The sequence below is a fragment of the Ceratotherium simum genome, chromosome 16 (genome assembly GCF_057802395.1).
Source record: "Ceratotherium simum simum isolate JZ-2026a chromosome 16, ASM5780239v1, whole genome shotgun sequence".
In the NCBI taxonomy this organism is placed as follows: Eukaryota; Metazoa; Chordata; class Mammalia; order Perissodactyla; family Rhinocerotidae; genus Ceratotherium; species Ceratotherium simum.
Window position 1 is genome coordinate 10,204,910 of NC_141915.1, and position 20,181 is coordinate 10,225,090.

General features: G+C 48.9%; 2 protein-coding genes across 4 annotated transcripts; one reads left to right on the top strand and one right to left on the bottom strand.

Moving 5' to 3' along the window:
• Positions 1-8,711: 8,711 nt before the first annotated feature.
• SLC25A35 (solute carrier family 25 member 35) lies at positions 8,712-18,971 on the top strand. 2 transcript variants are annotated; one of them, XM_087440438.1, is made up of 5 exons: positions 8,712-9,647; positions 10,536-10,601; positions 11,046-11,198; positions 11,541-11,675; positions 17,008-18,971. In XM_087440438.1, exons 1-5 carry the CDS (start codon positions 9,273-9,275, stop codon positions 17,080-17,082), a joined length of 804 nt encoding a protein of 267 aa, XP_087296564.1. In that variant the 5' UTR covers positions 8,712-9,272; the 3' UTR covers positions 17,083-18,971. The 2 variants fall into 2 exon arrangements, with proteins under 2 accessions (XP_087296564.1, XP_004433147.1); XM_004433090.3 differs by lacking the exon at positions 17,008-18,971 and adding an exon at positions 11,841-12,441.
• RANGRF (RAN guanine nucleotide release factor) lies at positions 12,409-14,077 on the bottom strand. 2 transcript variants are annotated; one of them, XM_087440439.1, is made up of 5 exons: positions 13,910-14,077; positions 13,705-13,821; positions 13,368-13,503; positions 13,171-13,256; positions 12,409-12,683 (listed from the first exon to the last, which is right to left on the bottom strand). In XM_087440439.1, exons 1-5 carry the CDS (start codon positions 13,984-13,986, stop codon positions 12,560-12,562), a joined length of 540 nt encoding a protein of 179 aa, XP_087296565.1. In that variant the 5' UTR covers positions 13,987-14,077; the 3' UTR covers positions 12,409-12,559. The 2 variants fall into 2 exon arrangements, with proteins under 2 accessions (XP_087296565.1, XP_004433146.1); XM_004433089.3 differs by having other exon boundaries at positions 12,410-12,683; positions 13,347-13,503; positions 13,910-14,076.
• Positions 18,972-20,181: the final 1,210 nt, after the last annotated feature.

Sequence of the window (20,181 nt, forward strand, 5' to 3'; positions counted from 1 at the left end):
CTTTACCTCCACATCAGGCAGCCTCGACCCTCCTTCAGTCTTCCTTATGTCACTCACTTGGTTGTTAGGAAAGGGTTCTTGGAGGATAGGCACTTAGACTGTTCCTTGAAAATCAGGTAGAGTTTGGCCAGGCCAAGAGGCAAGACCTCAGAGACCATTTGGGAAGACCAGGGAAGCACAGGCACAGTGAACAGGAAAGAACGCCCATCTGGAGAACTGTGAAAAGAAAGCTTAGCTGAAATGAAGAGAGGGGTATGAAGCTAGAGGAACAACTAGAGGCTACACTGTGGGCAACCCGACAGGGCGGAACAGGCACTAAAGTTTTCTGAGCAAGGGTGAGGGGGTGGGCAGCAATAGTTTTAACCAGTTCCACACCCATTCCCCCCTCTTCCAGTACCAGCACCTGGTTTTCTTTTTGGGACCTGCCCCTCCATCATTCTAGGTCCACATGGCCCATTCTGGGGAAATGTATGGCCCAGAAACAGCCAGTCAACACATTCTCTCTTCCCCGGCTACCGAGATTTGTTCAGGGGTGAGGATGTGACACAAGCAGGGCCAAAGCATAATCCATGCAGGACTGCTGTTCAAATTATTGGAAAAGAAACTCTACTCTCTCTGTTAGACTGTTTTCAAAGATGGCTGCAACAATTCCTCCCATCCCAAATGCCCTTTTGCAATGTGACTTTGCCACTCCTCCTGTTAAGAGAAAAAATCTATTCCCCTCCCATTCAATCTGGGTTGGCCCTGTGACTTGCTTTGCTCAAAAGAATGCGGAGGAAGTAACACTGCCTGTTTGGGGCCTAGGCCTTAAGAGAACTGTCAGCTTCACTTTGTTCTCTTAGAAGCCAGCCACCATGTATGGAAGCGTGGGTTAGACTACTGAATGGCGAGAAGCCACGTGGAGAGAGCAGCTACTTGGAGAACCAGGATGCCCCAGCCATCAGCTAGGACCGGGATCTTAAGACATGTGAACGGGGCCATCTTGGATCCTGCAGCCCCAGTCAAGCACCCACCTGACACCACAGGGAGCATCCCCATTGAGCCCTGCCCAAATTCTGGATCCACAAGCTTGTGAGCAATGAAATGGTTTGTGTTTTAAGCCACTAAGTTTTGGGTTGATTCATTATGCAGCAATAGATAACCAAAACTCTCTCTTTCCACTGGGGATGCAAAGCTGGTGGAACATAGGCCTGGAGCTGCTGGTGGCCATCAATGATGTGGCCTGAGAATAAAACCAACATAGGGGAGAGGCAGAGAGACAGATCTGAATCCGTGATCCTGCTGGCCTGAAGTCATATCTGTGTTTGCATTTTTCATTTATGTGAGTCAATAAATTCCCTTTTTGTAAGCTAGCTGGAGTTGGGTGTCTGTCACTTACAACCAAAAAAATCCCTTACAAGGGGAGAGGAGCTCATAATGAAAGAAGTGATGAATCCAACTGGCCTCTGCTCCAATAGAATCCTTCACAGAGTACAGAACACCCTCTTTTCTGTCTAGAAAACCATGATGGGTAAGTAGCCTACCTGTGGTATGGGATAAATCAGAAAGGGGGCAGTGAGGAAAACCTGGCCTGCTCTGGGAATCATACAGGTTCTGCTCTGAGTGAGGATAGAGGATTCTGTCCAACTGCCACAGGTGGAGTCTGAGCACTTCAGGTGTGGGGTCTGGGAGCCAAAAGAAACACATCAGTGTCTAGGCCACCCTAAGCAGAGGTGCAGAAGAGGCACAGCCCGGTGCCCTCCAAACTTCTGCATCATCCTCCCTCCCTTCTCTGTAGTTCTACCCCTCCTCTCAGACACGTAGGGCCCACCTTTGTGTTCCCATTCCACTCCTCTTAAATTTGTCTCAGGACATTCATACCCAGGAAAAAATTATAACAGAGTACAGTAATCAAGACAGCATGGTATATGTGAAACAATAAACACATAGATCAATGGAAGACAATAGAGATCACAGAAATAGACCTACACAAATATAGTCAATTGATTTTTGACAAAGGAGCAGAGGCAATTCAATGGAGAAAGGATAGTCTTTTCAACAAAATTTGCTGGAACAATTGGACATCCATATGTAAAAAAAATGAATCTAGACACAGACCTTACATCATTCATACTCAAAAAAGATCATAGACCTAAATGTAAAATGTAAAACAATAACATTTATTTAAAAAATATAGGAGATAATCTAGGTGACCTTGAGTTTGGCAATTTTTAGATACAACACCAAAAACACAATCTATGAAAGAAAAAAAACTGATGTGACTTTATTATAATTAGCAACTTCTGCTCTGTAAAAGATACTGATAAGGGAGTGAAAAGACAACTCGTAGACTAGAAGTAAATATGTGTAAAACACATAACTGGTAATGGACTGTTATCCAAAATACACAAATAACTCTTAAATTCAACAATAAGAAAACAAATAACCCAGTTAAAAAATGAAGAAAAGATCTGAACAGACACACCACTGAAGAAGATACACAGGGGCATACATTTCTAGCTATCAGATGAATACGCTCTGGAGCTCTAATGTACAGAATGGCGACCACAGTTAACAATATTGTATTACATTCTTGAAAGTTGTTAAGAGAGTAGATCTTAAAAGTTACCACCAGGGGCTTGCCTGGTGACGTAGCAGTTAAGTGCGCGAGCTCCACTGCAGAAGTCCAGGGTTCGGATCCCCAGGGCTTACCAATGCACCACTTGTCAAGCCATGTGGTGGCAGCGTCCCATATAAAGTAGAGGCAGATGGGCACAGATGTTAGCTCAGGGCCAATCTTCCTCAGCAAAAAAAAAGAAAAAGAAAAGAGGAGGATTGGCATTGGATGTTAGCTCAGAGCTGATCTTCCTCACAAAAAAAAAAAAGGAAAAAAAAAGTCACCACACACACACACACAAAAGGTAATGACGTGAGGGGATGGAGGTGCTAACCTTATTGTGGTAATCATTTCACAATATATACATGTATCAAATCATCAAGTTGTACAGCTTAAACTTACATATGTTATATGTCAACAACATCTCAATAAAGCTGGGAAAAAAAGGAAGATATAGAGATGGCAAAAAGCATATGAAATATACTTAATATCGTTTGTCATTAGGGAATTGCAAATTAAAACAAGAGATACCACTACACACCTATTAGAATGGCTAAAATCCAAAAACACTGACACAACCAAACGCTGATAAGGATGCAGAACAACTCTCATCCATTGCTGGTGGGAATGCAAAATGGTACAGCCACTTTGGAAGACAGTTTGGCATTTCTTACAAAGCTAAACGTGGTCTTACCATTCAATCCAGCAATCATACTCCTAGGTAGTAACTGATTTAAAAGCTGATGTGTACATAAAAACCTACACACAAATACTTACAGCAGTTTTGTTCATCATCACCAAAAACTGGAAGCAACTAAGATGTCCTTCAATATATGAATGGATAAACAAACTGTGGTACATCCATTAAATATTATTCACTGATAAAAAGAAATGAGCTATCAAGTCACAAAAGACATGGATGAACCTTAAATGCATATTGCTAAGTCAAAGAAGCCAATCTGAAATGGCTACATACCTTATGATTCCAACTATATGATATTCTGGAAAAGGCAAAAATATAGAGATAGTAGAAAGATCAGTGATTGCCAAAGAGGGTTGAAGAGGTGAAATACAGGGGATTTTTTTAGGGTGGTAAGACTATTCTGTATAATACTTGTGGGAGATCAAAATTGGCCACCTCAAAATATGTCTCTTTACTTTGATTATTTTCTCTGATGGACATTTGACCTCCTCCACTAACTGCCTAAAGGAATTTAACTCTGGGTATGGATAGACTGGCAGGGTCCCCACTAAGCCCATTCTTATCAAAGTTCTGTTTACCAAACATTTACATTTGTAAGAGAAATGTCCATTTGTAAAGATATCTCCCTCTTTCTACTGGGGGGGGGGGTATGACCTTATCTCTGGAAACTCTTATCAGTACGGAAGGAGAGGACTTAAATCTGCATACTCTGTTTTTTTTTTTTGTGAGGAAGATCAGCCCTGAGCTAACATCCATGCCAATCCTCCTCTTTTTGCTGAGGAAGACTGGCCCTGAGCTAACATCTGTGCCGATCTTACTCCACTTTATGTGGGACGCTGCCACAGCATGGCCTGACAAGCGGTGTATCGGTGCGCACCTGCGATCCAAACCTGGGCCACCAGCAGCAGAGCGCGCGCGCCTAACTGCTACTCCACGGGGCTGGTCCCTGCATATTCTTGATCTCTGTGCTTTCTGGTAATCTCCCATGGCTGTCTTCCTCCCCACCCCCAACATCCTCCTTTGTCTACCTGAATATGCTATTTAAGGTGAAAACCACCACCATTTGTAGAGAAACCAGTTTCCCTGGTTTCTCCCATATACATGTTATTAAACTTTGATTTTCTCCTGCTATTCAGTCTCATGTCAATTTAATTTGTAACCCAGCCAGAAAGGACCCAGAGTTGTAGAGGATACTCTTCTTACCCCTTCATACTATAACGCATTTGTCAAAACCCTTAGAACTTTATAGCACAAAGAGTGAACTTTAACATATGCAAGTTTTAAAAAATCAGGTAGGAGATCAGGGTATCCCAGGACGGAATGCAGAATGTGACTAAATCTAACTGTTTTACAAATGTATGAAATAACTTTACTAAAGGAAGGGAGAGGGAAGGTGCTGACCTAAGTAACTTAGGAAATGAGTGGAGTCTCTAAGACTAAAGGCGAAAGGAACTGCACAGATGCACTGTACTCTAGCTGATAAGGTGGTTTCCCATGGGGTTATGGGTTAACAATTCTGATAATCCTACACATGTATACTAGGATTGAACAATTAAGTAAACGGACGGCAGATAGTAGGGGCCAGGTTTCTCACTGTTGGAGTGAGAGTTTACAGATGAGCACAGAGAGGTGGCTAGAATGATCCATATAGTAATGGATTAGAGTTGGAAACATCAGTATGAACTCATGTTTAATTAATATAGATACAGATGGTTACATATAGAAACATCTATAGATATGTGTACATACATGGGCTACTATACACACATACATTTACTTGCTTTCTCCGTTGAGAGGGTCTAGAGGCAATGGCACTCCAATGGCAACAAGCATGCCTAGTCTCCAGATTTTGATTTCTAATACCATTCTTCAATAAAAGGAACTAGGGCTCCTTGGAGAAATGGCTGATTCTAGGACTGGGGCAGGAAATACACAAAATGAGCCTGAGCATCTTGTATTGCCAGAAAGTAAGGCAGTGCTTTAAAGTTTTTTTGAATTAAAAAAAAAATTGACGGGAATATGTCAAAGAAACACAGGAGCCAAGTAAAAGAGCTCCCAAAGGACAAAGCTAGAACAATTTGAGCAACAAAATAAAGTATATTAGATTATAATCCAAAGTATAAAATAAATATCCATCAGTCCATACTGATAGAAATAAATGGTTGAATGAATAAATAAAGGAATGAATAAATAAATACATACATAAATAAGTAAATAAATAAATAAGAGAGACAAATCTCCCATGTAGAATCCCAAATAATTTATGTAGATCTTCTCCCTCAAGGAGGTGGAGCCTAACTCTCCACTTCTTAAATGTAGGTTGTGCACAGTGATTTCCTTCCAAAGAGTATAGTATGGAAAGGAGGAAAATAGACTAACTTTACAATGGGGAAGGCTGGCAAACATTGCCTCAGCCAGGTGATCAGGTCAACATTATGGAAGATCAAAATTGGCCACCTCAAAATATGTCTCTTTACCTTGATTATTTTCTCTGATGGACATTTGACCTCCCCCACTAACTGCCTAAAGAATTTAACATAGAAGGCCTGTTACAAGAAGGAGCCACTACCATATGATGGCTGTAGCATAATGTAAAATAGATGCAATAAGAAAGGCACCAACAAGCGCATCTTATCAAAAATTCTGTCTCTCCAGCCACATTCTCTATAGGGTGGCCCTGTAAAGAGTCATCTGATAGACATTTGCATTTCCATCTCCATGTGAATTGTCTTCTTCCCCTCTGAAATCCCAAACCACTACTCCCCCAACACCCTCCTCGCCTTTAGCTGAATAACAGCTTAGTCAGAATGACGAGTTGCTCAATTTCTATCTTCTGAGTTTCTCCCATGTATACATGTTATTAAACTTTGATTTTTCTCCTGCTATTTGGTCTCAAGTCAATTTAATTTGTAGCCCAGCCAGGAAGGACCCAGAGTGGTAGAGGATACTCTTCCTCTCCCTTCAACATCAACAGTGATAAGTCATTTTTCTAGTATGTATCAAGTAGCACCCTTGAAATGATGTGATGAATGGCAGTTATTTCTGTGGTCTTCCTCCAAAAAACTGTAACTTCGGTCCAATCATGAGAAAAAAAACTCCAGTAGAGGAACAATCTAAAAATACCTGACCAATACTCCTCAAAACTGTCAAGGTCATCAAAAACAAGGAAACTCTGAGAAACTGTCATGGCTAAGAAGAGCCTAATGACAATTAAATGTAATGTGGTATCCTGGATGGAATCCTGGAACAGAAAAATAACTTTAAGCAAAAAGGAAGAAAATCTGAATAAAATATGGACTTTAGTTAATAATAATGTATCAATATTGGTCCATTAATTGTAATGATATATCATATCAATATAAGATGTTAATAATAAGGGAAACAGGATGTGGAGTATATGAGAACTCTCATAGTGTCTTTACAATTTTTCTGTAAATCTAAAACTGTTCTAAAAATTAAGCTTATTTTCAAAAAATAACACTTTAAAAGTTGTTTATCTCTAGAGCACCTGGATATTAAAGATAAAAGACTTAAGCCAGCGGTTCTAAAACTTGAGCACATATCAGAATAACCTAGAGGGCCTAAAACTTGAGCACACATCAGAATAACCTAGAGGGCTTGTTGAAACCGATTGTCAGGCCCCACCTCCAGAGTTTCCCACCTCCAGAGTTTCCTGGTGCAGGAGGTCTGGGGTGGGACTAGAGAATTTGCATTTCTAGGAAGTCCCCAGGTGCTGCTGCTATTGCTCCAGCGACCACACTTTGAGGACCACTGGTGTAAACTCAAGGATTAAAACAATGATGAACTCTCATCCCATCCAGCAGGTGGAGGCATTTGGGCAGCATTCCTGGGAAATTTTGGCGGGTCCCTTTCAGAGCCCGTCCTGAGAGACCCCATTATCTGCTCTACTTTACCTTCCACCTCTCCTGCCTCATCCTAAGGCTCAACGACTCAGTACACTCACTGGTGAGGGAGAATTGACCCAGACCCCGCCCCTGGGGCATCCAAGATCTCCCGGTGTGGTGAAGGAGTCAGAGAGTAAATAATTGCTAACAGGTGTGGTGAAGGAGTCAGAGAGTAAATAATTGCTAACAGAAATGAGAAACGTGGGTAAATGTTTGAGGAGCAAAGCAGGATGGAAGTGGCTGACTATGGAGTATTTGAAAAAGCTTCAAGAGTCAGGAGACAGGAAGCTCAAGGTGAAGAACGATTTGGAGATCACCAAAAGAAGGGGGCAAAGACATTCCCGGCCGTGGGAACAGGACACATAAGGGCACAGGGGTCTGACAGCTCTTGACTTTTCTGGAAACCTGATAATTGAGCACCTAGTACAAGTCCAACACTTTCACTCAGGTATGTGCAATAATTATCATTCTCATTTTACAAAGGAGGCTCTGAGATGTTAAATAACTTGCCCAAGGCTATCCGGCTGGTAAGCATCAAGACCCAAACCGGAAATCAAAAGGCACTGAGTCTAAGTCTGGTGGCTGCCTCACACACAGGTGAGCCCTCTGCCTCCTCCCTCCCCAGATGCCATCCTCTATCCTCTCGCCTTCTTTCTCCAAGCCTACTCCCTCAACCCCTTCCAAACTAGATTCCCCAGTCTCTTTTCTCAGAAGTTCTTCCGTGATTAACCATTACCAGACTCACGAGCAAGGACAGGAGTCCCGAATCGCACGATCTCGCCCCTCACTTGCTAATCCTGTGTAACCTAAACCCAGGGATCAAAATCCCTGTCTGGGCCTGTCGGGCCTTCTCCTCTGGGTTACTGTGCGGATCAAAAGAGCCTAGGGATGTGACTACGCCCCCTGGCCATCCCTCAGGCCTCCCTCCCTCCGCGCCCACAGCCAGCCGCACCCCGGCACTAGAACCTGCAAAAGCTGTTCTCCGCCTCAGGAGCTCGCTCCCGTCCAGCAGGTGTGACCCATTCGCACCCCGCGGGCGGAGCCGCAGCTTCCAGGCTCCCCGGGCGCCTGAACCGAGCGGGGTGTGGGTCTACAGTTTGGCAACCCCGGCCAGCAATGACCCGGGACAGAAGGCAAAGGAGGGGAGCCCTCCGCCCGCAAGAGGTGCAGCCCCAGACACCCCAATGGGGGACTGCTGCCTCCACGCTCGGCCCCTGCGCCCGTCCAGTAATCCAGGCTCTCACCTCCCCTCCCCGCCAGGGATAAAGCTTCAGCTCCCCGGGCCCCTCTCCCAGAGCACCGAGTCCAAGGCCCCTGCCCTGGAGCCGGGACGCGGAGAGTTAATTCCAACCGCCTCGGCGCAGATTCCGGGGGCCGGGTCGCCGAGAGCTCCTCCCATTGGCCGCGGAGCCGGCTTGGCGCTGATTGGCCGAGGCTCTCGGCTATGGCTCTCCACGGCTCCCCATTGGGCGCCGCGCTCCAGTGACTGGAGTGTGGCGGTCCGGCGCTGCCCCAGCGAAGCTGCTGCGAGCTCCGACAGCTGCCTGGGGACGCTTGTCCCTGGAGGGATTCCCGACGTCCTTCCCCAATCCAGATCTCGTTGCAGTCCCGGAGACGCCACTGGATCTTCTCCCGGATCCTTTTCTCCTTAACCTGCTTGTTTTCTTTTTCCTTCCTCCCTGGCTCCCATCTCCCAACTCCGCGTTTCCCTCCCCTACTCCCGGGCCCCCCTAGCCAGCCATCCTCAGCATCCTACCTGCCGTCCTCCTGACTTCTGCTGCTCCTAGACCTCGAATCCCTTGACCAACAGGGCCCTGTGTCATAACCTTCTCGCCAGACTCTCCTAAACTCCTTTCTTCTCTCTTTGCCAGCTCTGTCTCCCAAAGTCCAGCTAACCCTTCGCCTCTTGACATTTGACCCTGACACTCTTGACTCTAGACCTCTAAATCCCTACCTCCTGAAGCCTGGACTGCTGAAACTGAGGTCTTCCCCTAATTTCTGACCCCGTTTCTGAAGCTCCTTTTGACTTTCGTACTCCTGGGCCAGTTCCTGCTACCACTACACCACCATGGACTTCTTGATGAGTGGCCTGGCAGCCTGCGGGGCCTGTTTGTTTACCAACCCCCTGGAGGTGGTGAAGACCAGGATGCAGTTGCAGGGAGAACTGCAGGCTCCTGGAACCTACCAGCGGCACTACCGAAACGTCTTCCATGCCTTCATTACCATCAGCAAGGTGGATGGCCTGGCTGCCCTGCAGAAGGGCCTGGCCCCTGCCCTCTTATACCAGTTCCTGATGAATGGCATCCGGCTGGGCACCTACGGGCTGGCTGAGGCTGGGGGCTACCTGCACACAGCTGAAGGCACCCTCAGCCCTGTCCGAAGCGCAGCAGCTGGGGCCCTGGCTGGGGTCTCGGGAGCCTACTTGGGGAGCCCCATCTACATGGTGAGAAGAAAGGTCTTGCCTGGGGCCTTCAGGGCAGACCTTTGGTGTAGGGTGGGGGCCTGGGCCTTCACAACCTGATACTGAGGTTGGAAGTGGGTTCATGTAGGGAAGGATGAGGAATTTGAGTAATATACATCAGTGAGTGTAGGGTTAGGGGGAAGGTCCTCATCATCACAGAATTACAATCTCACAGCCTGCCTCTTTGAGTTTTCTGGTACAGGTGAAGGGTCAGTAGCCTGAGGCCCAGAGAGGGGAAGTGACCAGATCAAGGTCTCACAGCTGCTTATTGCTAGGACTAGGCCTTGCTTAGTGTTCCTCCTGGAAGAACACTGGGAAGCAGTGAGTTCTATGGAAGGAGAGGCAGTCTGGTCTCACTCCCAGGGTATAAGATTCAGGGACAGTGGCCTCTCCGAAGTCAGCTGGACACGTGACCCCATGGGGCTTGGGGGCCAGAGAGCAAGTTTTGCAGATGACCCCTCACAACTTGCCCCAGAGTCTGATGGGGAGCCTGGTTGTGGTGGTGGCTGGAGGTCTGGTCTGGGAATGGGAGCTGGCATGAGGGGCTGGACACCCAGGTCTTGCCTAACATGAACAGTCTTAGGAAATGTTGCCTTTCTCCAACCTCCCCATCCCGCACCCTCACCCCCAAGAGAAGGAAGATGCAGAGAGGGTGGGGTGTCTTGCAGTGCTGGGAGATCCATCCCCTGGGACTGGAGCCAAGGAACACAGAGTCTCATGACCAGTTTGTTAAGTGGGAACAACAATAATTATCAGATTAAAAGGGTATTTGGAACACCCCAGAGGAAGTGTGAGGGGGTCAGGCATTTGGGTCTCTGAGGTGGGAGGAGGGCCACTGGGCCATAGGCTGTGATACTCTCTCGTTCCCAGGTGAAGACACACCTACAGGCACAGGCAGCCTCAGAAATTGCTGTGGGACACCAGTATAAGCATCAGGTGAGGGTTTTCCAGCCCCACTGGAGTTCCTGCCCATTCTCTCCCATTGCCCCCCAGCTTTCTGCCTGTACCCAATGGCTCCAACCCAGCCACGGCTCTGTCCAGCCCATCATTAAGCCCCACTCTGCCCCTGGAATCCACTGACACTCCCTTCCCCACTTCTTCTCCAGTTTCTCTAGTCTTCTGCACCTGTTTCTCCTGCCCCATTCTCCTGACCTGCTAATGTTCTCACTTCCATACACCCTGCCCCTATTCTGGGTTGGCGAGGGAGGGAACAACGGGGTGGTAGACAACAGAGGGGCTACATTCGGCTCTAAGCCAACACGGAACCAGTTGTCTAGACATCAGGTGCCTGTTAAGGACCCATCCTTGGCAGTGTTAGGAGGTGGCAGCCTCTGATGCTGGGGTGACTGAACCCTGCCCCCATGATCTTCCCCCTACTAGGGCATGTTTCATGCACTAATCGAGATTGGCCAGAAACATGGTCTGGTGGGCTTGTGGCGTGGGGCCCTGGGAAGCCTGCCCCGAGTTATCGTCGGTTCCTCCACCCAGCTGTGCACCTTCTCGTCCACCAAGGACCTCATGACCCAGTGGGAGGTACTGCCTGGGAAACGGGTCGGGTCACTCTGGGAATGTGGGCACAGGGAGGGCAAGCTGAAGTGAGCCCTAGAGGGGACAGTGCAACATTCAATGTGAGGGAGCAACAAGAGGGCTTGGGGTCACTGACTCTTTACACCCTTCCCACAGAAGGTGTCTCTGAGTCCTCAGGGCCTCCTGCCCTTCCTCCTTCATAATGTTATCACACTGGGTTATAACTGGTGGAGGGGAAGCTCCCCGAGTTACCAGCTCTCTCTACTGTATCCCCAGCACAGGGCCTGTCCTTTCCCAGGGGTTGAATGATTGGCTGATTGACAAAGCTCTTTGTCCCTCCCCTCTTAGATATTTCCTCCCCAGAGCTGGACGGTGGCTCTGGCGGCCGCCATGGTGAGTGGCATTGCAGTGGTCCTGGCCATGACCCCCTTTGATGTGGCCAGCACAAGGCTCTACAACCAGCCCACAGACACTCAAGGCAAGGTAAGGGAGTGCCCTGGGGTGCCGGCAGGCAGGGAGAGCAGGGGAGGCGGCAGATTGTGAGTGCAGGAGGGAGAACCTAAAATGCAGCCTGCAGAGATGAGGCCCCTGATGGGCTCTGACAAACTCCTTCCCTGTGTTCTCCCTCTCTCTCCAACCTGTTGTCAGGGCCTCATGTACCGGGGGATTCTGGACGCTCTGCTGCAGACAGCTCGGACAGAGGGCATTTTTGGCATGTACAAGGGTATAGGTGCCTCCTACTTCCGCCTTGGCCCCCACACCATCCTCTCCCTCTTCTTCTGGGACCAGCTGCGTACCCTCTACTACACATACACCAAATAACAGCCACTCCCACATTCCACCAAATCAGCACTCCTTGGACACTTCTGCCTTCATTATTGTGTCCTGGTGACTTCTGACCAGGTAACCTTCCATCCATCCGAGGGGACAGCCAACTGCACTCCCCATCTGTTTTCTCAGGGTTGAATCAGTACAAGGGATAGAGTTTCCCTCCCTTCCTTGGGTGTTGCTTTAAACCTTCCCTACTCAGCCCTCTGTACACTTCAAACCCCTCTCTCAGGGCTGAACCAGTCATTCCAAAGTATATTTCCTCCCTTTCTCCACTGCCGGCCTTGGGTCCCTTCTGATCCCATGCACAACTTTAAACTCTCCCTAAAGACCAAAGGGAATTGGGGGGACACAGGTGTCCTGTTAGATTCAAAGGCACAGAGATTATATTGATTATAAAGCAAGTTTATTTCTGCAGAGAGGAGGTGTCTTATGTTTATGCACAGGGAAGGAATTAGGGGAATAAATCCAACCCCTTGTTCCCCTTGCAGAATGGGGTCCCCAGATCTTCAGCAGCATCATGTAGCATTTCAGCGTCTTTACTGGGGACCAAAGATGTTGGGATCATGAAGGGTCAGACTGGTCACCAGCTGTTCAAAGTCACCTAGGCTCCAGGGTGGAGGTGACAGATTTTCAGGGCCAAGAGATGACCTATTGTCAGGGCTGTGGGGGGGTGGGGAACAGATGGAAAGAGAACATCATCAAGGCGTCAGATTTGGAAGTTCCCACTTCCTGTTCCCCAGAGGACCTGGGTATCTGGTTTGTTTTGTTTTGTTTTTTTGTGAGGAAGATCAGTCCTGAGCTAACATTCATGCCAATCCTCCTCTTTTTGCTGAGGAGGACTGGCCCTGGGTAACATCTGTGCCCATCTTCCTCTACTTTATATGGGACGCCGCCACAGCATGGCTTGACAAGCATGTGGGCGGTGTGCGCCTGGGATCCGAACTCGGGCTGCCAGCAGCGCAGCGCGCACATTTAACCACTACGCCATGAGGCCGGCCCCAGGACGTGGCTCTCTGTAACCGCAAACCTCTGGCCCATTCCTGCTTCCTTGGAGGTCCCCACCAGCCAGTCTCCCTGCTCTGCCCCTCCCTGCCGATTCTCCTGGGGACCCAAGTCATGAGTCAAGTGCCCTTCCTGTCCTCCTTACGGGGGCTGATTGAAGGTGAGCAGGAGATCAGTCTGGTACTGGGGCAGCCGCAGCAAGGCCTGGTGCAGTGTCACGACCTTTGCAACCTAAAGACATCAGAATCAGGATGCTTACCTGGTCCCCTTGGGCCACCCGCTGCACCCCTCCAGGATATCTCACACCCCCCCGGCCCTCACCTGCTGGTTTTCTTTAGCTACCTGCTGCTTGCCAGAGAGGACCCAGGCTTCTTGACAGCAGCCCCTCAGGGCCAGGTTCTCCAAAAGGAGGGGCTGCACAGCCTCCACTTGCACAGCCCTAGCCTCCTGCACCCCGCCAACGTCCTCAAAGTGGTACCTGGAGTGAGGGGGGTAGGGTCTGGGAGGGGCATCTCTCACGGCCCCCCACAAGCATCTGTAAATCCTAAGCTTCGCTCACTTCCGGAGATATGGTGTTGCCCTTGGAGTTCTCATGGCCCTGATCTACCCTCCTGCCAGAGGCCCCGCCCCCTTCGGCTCCGGCCCTCCCATTGGCCAGCCGCGGGCCCGCCTTCCTCACCGCGCAGCCGCTTCGCCACGCACTTGGGCCTGCAGCTCCAGGAGTTCAACGATCAAGCTCTGGTCCGTAACGCGATGGCAGAAAACTTCTTGATTGTCCGGGACCGGTCGGAGGTCGCTGGAGAGAGGCGAAGCAGACCCTGGTTGGCCCCGTCTTCTCCCGCAGCCCACCCAGTCAGCTTCCTTCGGCGCCTGGGCCTTCTCACCTTACGTCAATAGCCCCGGGAGGGAGAGTGGCGGAGAAGGCGCCCCCGAAGAGTGGATAGTCTCGCGTGGGCTCCATAGGCCTGAGGCTGGGGTATGGGCATTAGAGAGATTTAAAAGAAACCCAAATGGGGCCACGTGGCATCACCTCCCCGCGTTTCGCAGCAGCCACTGCCGCCTCCGGTTTTTCTTAGCTCCCTCACCCTTTAAGGTTTGGCCCGCCCTGCGACCGCGCTGGCCAATCGGCGCCCGCGCCTTGGGGGCGGTACCCAGCGATGCTGCTCCGGGCAGGCACGCTCTTAAGAGGGCGCCGGGCGGGACCGCGAGGTCGGCTTGGAGCTAAAACCTCAGTTTGGGATTTGTGACGAGCGCGTGGTCACTAGTCCGCGTCCGCCAGTCTCCTCCTTTTAAAGGGGTCACACCTTCTAAGAATGTCGCCTGAGACCTTTAGGGGCAGTTGCTTGTATAAGGGACCGACATCCAGGTGGGGTCTCCCGAGTCAGGGGAGAATAGTGTCAGGGTCTCCCAGCTCTGTCCCCGGGGCTTTATCGCGACTGAGCTGCCCATCAGACCGCTAATTCCCGGATCGGATGCTGGGGAATTAGGAGGACAATGGAGCCAGGTGTGGGGCCAGGTTAGGATTCAGGCCTCATGCCTTCCTGAAGGCGAGACCCAACCTGGGGATTATATATCTAATCCCCTGCAAATCTTCGCCGTGGCAGCGCTACCAGGGGGTGGGGAGGGGGGCCTTCCCCCCCACCAACACACACACACCTGGAAGAAAGCACAGATTAAAACCTCTGTTATTTTTCTTTTATAGATTTTTAGAGTGTTCTTCAAGTTTCAGCTCAAGTATATCCTCTCAGCTAATTTCTCCATTTATCTTTGATCCTCAGCAGCTGGCAGTGTTCAGCGCATAATAGACCCATTATGTATTGTTGAGTGAGTGAATAAACTCAGTGTGAATTCTGGAACCCAGGGGACCACTCGTGCCCCCAAGGGTTCTAGATGTCACCTACTTCCCAGCCAAGAACGGAGCAGGAGGATTCTCATCCTGAGGCCATCCCACCCACAGGATCCCAAGGTGCTGACCATACCTCTGGATCCTAATAATTTTGTGACATTGAGGCCAAGGAGCACATATTTTTTTGGTCCCTTACCTTGCCAGGCCCTGGAGATACAAAAGCTATTAGGACGCAGCCCCTGCTTCACTGGGAGTATACAAGGAACGATGGGGTATACTTTGAGTCTTAAAGGTTGACTCAGAGAATTCACCAGGGAATCCTAAGGGTATCTAGCCAGGGGAACATCAGAAGCAAAGACTTGGAGATGAGAGGACATGTTATGGGGAATGCAAGTCTATCAATTTGGCAAGGGTGTGGTAGGGAATGGGTAGCAGGGAGCTGTGAAAAAGGAGGCTGGTGAGGGGTCCATGTGCAGGGTTTTTATAAAGTATGCTGAGGATCTTGGACTCCTCACTTCTCTCTGAGCCTCATTTCCTCATCTCTAAAACATTGTTAGGATTAAAGGAGGTGTGGATATAGTTGAATCTGAAACTGTTTCTGGGCAAAGAGAGTGAGTGGACTAAGTTTGACCCATGAGGAATCCTAGAGAGGAGGAGAATGTTATGGGCCCCAGTGAGAGAGGAGCCTGGATGTGGGGAACCAAGGGAGCCAGGTCGGAAAAGTCTACCCCGTGCTGCCTCTCTCTCACAGGAAGTGATACACCTCTCTGGCTCTCCCTCCCCATTTCTGCTAACCTGCCGTCTGCATCCCCCACCCCCGTCCCCTCCCCACCAGGGGCAATACTGGCTCTGGCTGCTTTGTGAGCAGTCAGGCAGATAGGAAACCCTTGGAAAGGGACCTGCAAGGACATAGAAGTTAACAGGGCCCTGGCACTGGGTACAAGGGGGTAGGACCTATTCATGGGCCAGACTAGATTAGGGGAACTGAGAAGAAACCCACCCTTATTGAGAAACTTCCTTATTTTGGGTCTCTGGCGTGTCAAGAGTCATGCTCTGCTATGAGCATTGTGCAGCTGGGGACTCCTGGCCCTCTACAGTTCTGGAGCTCTTGGGGCACGGGTTAGGTGGTCTCTTCCAGGTGGCAGGAAGCAGACTTCCGTGAAGTAATAGAGATGCTGGGCCAAACCTCTGGGAGACTGGGTTGGAAGGCCACCCTAACTTGGCAAATTCCCACTCGTGACTCCACTTCCCTCCCTCTTGCCCTTCACGTCTTTCTTTGTGTCTGTCACTTCTCGCTGACTCCCCATGTGTGTTCAAATTCAAACTCCCTGAGAGACAGGATCTAATTGTGTCTATTAGTTGCTTTTCAATCGGAAAGTACCTACTTGGCAAGCTCTCCTGCCGGGCCACTTCCCAGCCCACTAGCGAGACACGAATGAGATTTATACCGAACCTCTTAATCTCAAATTCGTGTTCCCGATGCCCAGCAAGCCAAACACTGAGACATCGGTGTTTGGAGATGAGAAAGGTTTATTCAAATTGCTTGGAGATGAGAAAGGTTTATTTGAAGTGGCCAAAATGAGTAGGTGGGAGCCTGGGTTTGCTCAAATCCACCTCCCCTAGAACAGAAAGCAGGGGGGTTTTATAGAACTAAGGGGCTTGGCAGGAGGGGCTTCAGGGAAACAAAGGGGTCACTCCGGATAAGCCTCTGGGCAATCTGACTTCTGGGCTTCAACAGCTGCTGAGGGCAGCCATCTGTCTGGTGATTGGCTATCCGGTGATTGCAACCTCCCCGAAAGCATTCTTTCTCCTGCAAAACAGGCTCACAAATCTTGGAGACCCTTGAGTCACCCCTCAAGTTAAACAGGAAAAATAGCAAATTGGTTTAATATCTACAGTACCCCTCAGATACCCGGCTTCAAGATCCCTTGTCCAGCTGGCTGTGGCTAGGATGATGGGTATCATCTCAGTAGGTCGAGATGGCCTGCAGCCGTCTCAAAAGAGTGTGAGGGTATGTCCAGCTTTCAGCTTCACTGGTTGAAGTAGGGCTGCAACTGATTGGTTCTGTACCCCTGGGACATTGGCTTATCTAATGCCCTGCATGCAGTTGATAACAGTTGTTTGCTTTGGGGACAGGTGTCCCGGAGCCGCCACCCCCAGCCTTTGGGGGCACCAAGAGGTGGAAGTGATGGACTGGGACCAGAGAGATGACTCAACACCCAAAGTCAAGCATCCCTTTGGGAAGAGTTAGGACAACATATATTTCTATTAAGCAGAGATTTTTAACTTTTTTTTCTACTATGCATCCCCTTAGCAGTTTGACGAAGCCCATGGGCTCCTACTCAGAATACTGTTTTTAAATTCATAAAATAAAATATATAGGAATACAAAGGAAATGAAAGTATTTAAATATAATTATCAAAATAAAAAACCTAGATTTTTGATAGAGTAAAAGTGTGCTTCTTTGTTATCACATTAACAAGATCTAGCAGCAGGTCTAAGAAGTATGTCAAACTAGTGATGCACATAAATCGTAGTTTCAGAGATCTGCAACAACTCTAATGTGAATGAAAATATCTGAGATTGCTATTGTGACAAAGTCACAGGTACTGTTAAGGCTACTGTGGTTTGTTATCTACAGTCACAATTAGAGGAAGTGCTAAATTTCAGTTAAGAGGTGATTGATAATAAATGTAGTTTTTTTCCATCCAAGTTGATTGACCGGAGCTTAAGACACCCAGCTATAAAGTGTTATGTGCCCTAGCCATGCACTAGGCTCTAGGGGAGGATCCAAAAATGTGTGAAACATGGTGCTTCTTTCAGAGCCTCGGGCCTGAGCAAGGAGAGCTAGGGCGTATGGTTCAAATCCTGTAATGTGGGAGACATAATGTAGGAGACATTAGTGCCCCACTTTACAGCTGAGGAGACTGCCTCAGAGAGATGCCCGGGGTCCTGTGGCAGTGAATGGCAGCCACAGTAGATTTCTAAACAAAGGCCTGATATCATGAAGACTGTTCCAGGAAGACCAGTGTGTCCTTGTGTTTGGGATGATTCCATAGCTGTCACCCAGAACCCTCCATGGAACTTTCCAGCCCCATATCTCACTGTTCTGTCCTCACACTGGGTATGTAAGGGTCTTTGAACTTCCCTCAGCCCCTTGATTGAGTCAACCTCTTTCATACCTCTGGGCTTTTGCACATGTTATGCCCTCGGCCTAGAAATTTCTTTTTCCCCTCTTGCCTGGCTAGCTCATCGTCAGGGTTAATTGCTCCTCCTGTGGGCTCTCCTGGCCTCCCAGTCCCCACTGCAGTTACCTCCCTGTATTGTAGTGCTCTAGTCCCCAGGAGACTAAGCATCAGGAGGGCAGGGACCATATCCATCTCTCACCTTTAGCTTCCCCACTGAATTGCATAGGGCCTGGCCCATAAATATTTATTGAATGGATTTTGCTTAAGAGACAGGAAGTTATTTACTGATTAAGACCAGTTAAGAGATGTACAATAAAGAACTTGACTGGCCTTGTCCCTGGTTCCTGGGAGGGAAACTCTGAATCCTTGGAATTTCCCAAGTGATAGGAGTTCTTTGTTATTCATGGTGGGTGCTGATAGTTCATGCTAAGGAGAGAATCAGAATGGGGTAGGCCACGCCAGAAAGACTAGCCATGTGATTAGGGGGTTGGAGCTTTGAGCCACTTGATATGAACCCAATAAAGCCGCAATAAAAATTCTGGACCCTGAGGCTCAGGGAAGTTTGTTGGTTGGTGTACACATTGATGTGCCAAGAGGGTGATGCGTCCTGATTCCCTGGGGAAAGAGCATGGAAGCTCTGCTTCCAGGACCCTTCCAAACCTGCCTATGTGTATCCTTACAATGGAAGAGTAATTGTTAAGTATAGCACTTCCATGAGTTCTGTGAGTTGTTCTAGTGAGTTATTGAATCCCACTATTGTTCTAGTGGGGATTGCAGGAATCCCTGGATATATAGCCACTTGGCCAGAAATGCAGGTGACCTGAGGACCCGTGAGATTTGTGGCTGGCACCTGAAATGAGCGCAGTCTTGTGGAAAACTGAGCCCTTGACTTGTGGGACCTGATGCTAACTCTGGGTGGTCAGCACCAGAATTGTATTGTAGTACATCAGTTGGTGTTTGACCAGTTAGGGATGAAACAGAATAAGAAGTGATTGTAATATCCCGAGTATGGAGTGATGAGGGTCTGCACTAAGCTAGGAGAGGTGGGAGAGGAAGATATGAAGCCAGATAAGCAACCAGCAAGGGAAGCAATAATATGGGTGACCCACAAAGTGTAGAGGAAGAATGGAAAAATGTACACCAAAGATGGAGGCCTGGCCAAGAAGAATGGAGACAGCAATGACAGAAATAGGGAGATGAGGGGTTTGGTTGTGGGTAGGGCAAAGAGGAGAGAGGGCGGGTTCTTGCCCTCTGTCCCCTCTTCCCAACAGTGGAGTCCAGTGCCTCTAATTCTGTGATTCATCCCTTTCCAGTGTGGGATTATCAATAGCCACCGAAGCAGGGATGACTGCACCATATGTCAGTGCTCTCTATAACGTGTCTTCATAAGGACCTTGTGTCTGGAGCCAGTGAACAGCACATATCCCCACTGCCCTCGGAATGACTCATGTATTCTCCTGACTAGGTTCTGGCAACTCCCAGTTTTGACTTCTCAGCAGACACATGCCCTCCTGCATCTCACAGCTGTTTCTCAGCATATATTCCAGAAGTGGGAGGAGGATGCAATTTGTATACTGTCAAATGGAAGAGGTGTGTGATAGTGGACATCCCGTTGGTGGCCTGTCCTGAGTCTGAGGGAAGGCAGAGAGTGTCCCATCACAGCTCTTCAGAATCTGATGCATCCTCATGGGGAATGGAGGCACATTACATCCTCGAAGGTGAGCGGAGGTTTCCTCAGGCTGCACCCAGGCCAGGACCCTTGTGTCTTCAATCCAGGGGGGATGCCCTCTGTTCCTTCCCTTGGAGCCTCCTAGAAGATGCCATTGGGAGTCCACGGGGCCCCAGTCTCCCAAGTGCCACATAGTTTTGCTCTTTTCATCTGCTTTATTTAATCAAGGCCATTTCCTTGTAACCTTCCAAAGGTGAGGTGTTTGGGAGTGGAGAGAGTGGTCCGTGCTATGTTGGGAAAGGATCTAGGAGAGAGAGGAGATGGCCTCAAGGTGAAGACGGGGTCAGCAGAGCTAGGACTTGGTGATGAAGGAGGAGAACAGGTGGCTCCCTAATCCCTTCTGTTGCCCTGGACACCTTCCCAGGGGCATCCCATGATGGTCCAGTGACTCGG

Bases quoted from the DNA above. Each gene is read 5' to 3' on its own strand.
- SLC25A35 (XM_004433090.3), top strand. From the start codon at position 9,273: ATGGACTTCTTGATGAGTGGCCTGGCAGCCTGCGGGGCCTGTTTGTTT. The intron at 9,648-10,535 runs GTGAGAAGAAAG...TCTCGTTCCCAG, and splicing joins TGGGGAGCCCCATCTACATG to GTGAAGACACACCTACAGGC. The intron at 10,602-11,045 runs GTGAGGGTTTTC...TCCCCCTACTAG, and splicing joins GACACCAGTATAAGCATCAG to GGCATGTTTCATGCACTAAT.
- RANGRF (XM_004433089.3), bottom strand. From the start codon at position 13,986: ATGGAGCCCACGCGAGACTATCCACTCTTCGGGGGCGCCTTCTCCGCC. The intron at 13,822-13,909 runs GTGAGAAGGCCC...GCCTCTCTCCAG, and splicing joins CCCGGGGCTATTGACGTAAG to CGACCTCCGACCGGTCCCGG. The intron at 12,684-13,170 runs GTAAGGAGGACA...ACCCCCCCACAG, and splicing joins CTCACCTTCAATCAGCCCCC to CCCTGACAATAGGTCATCTC.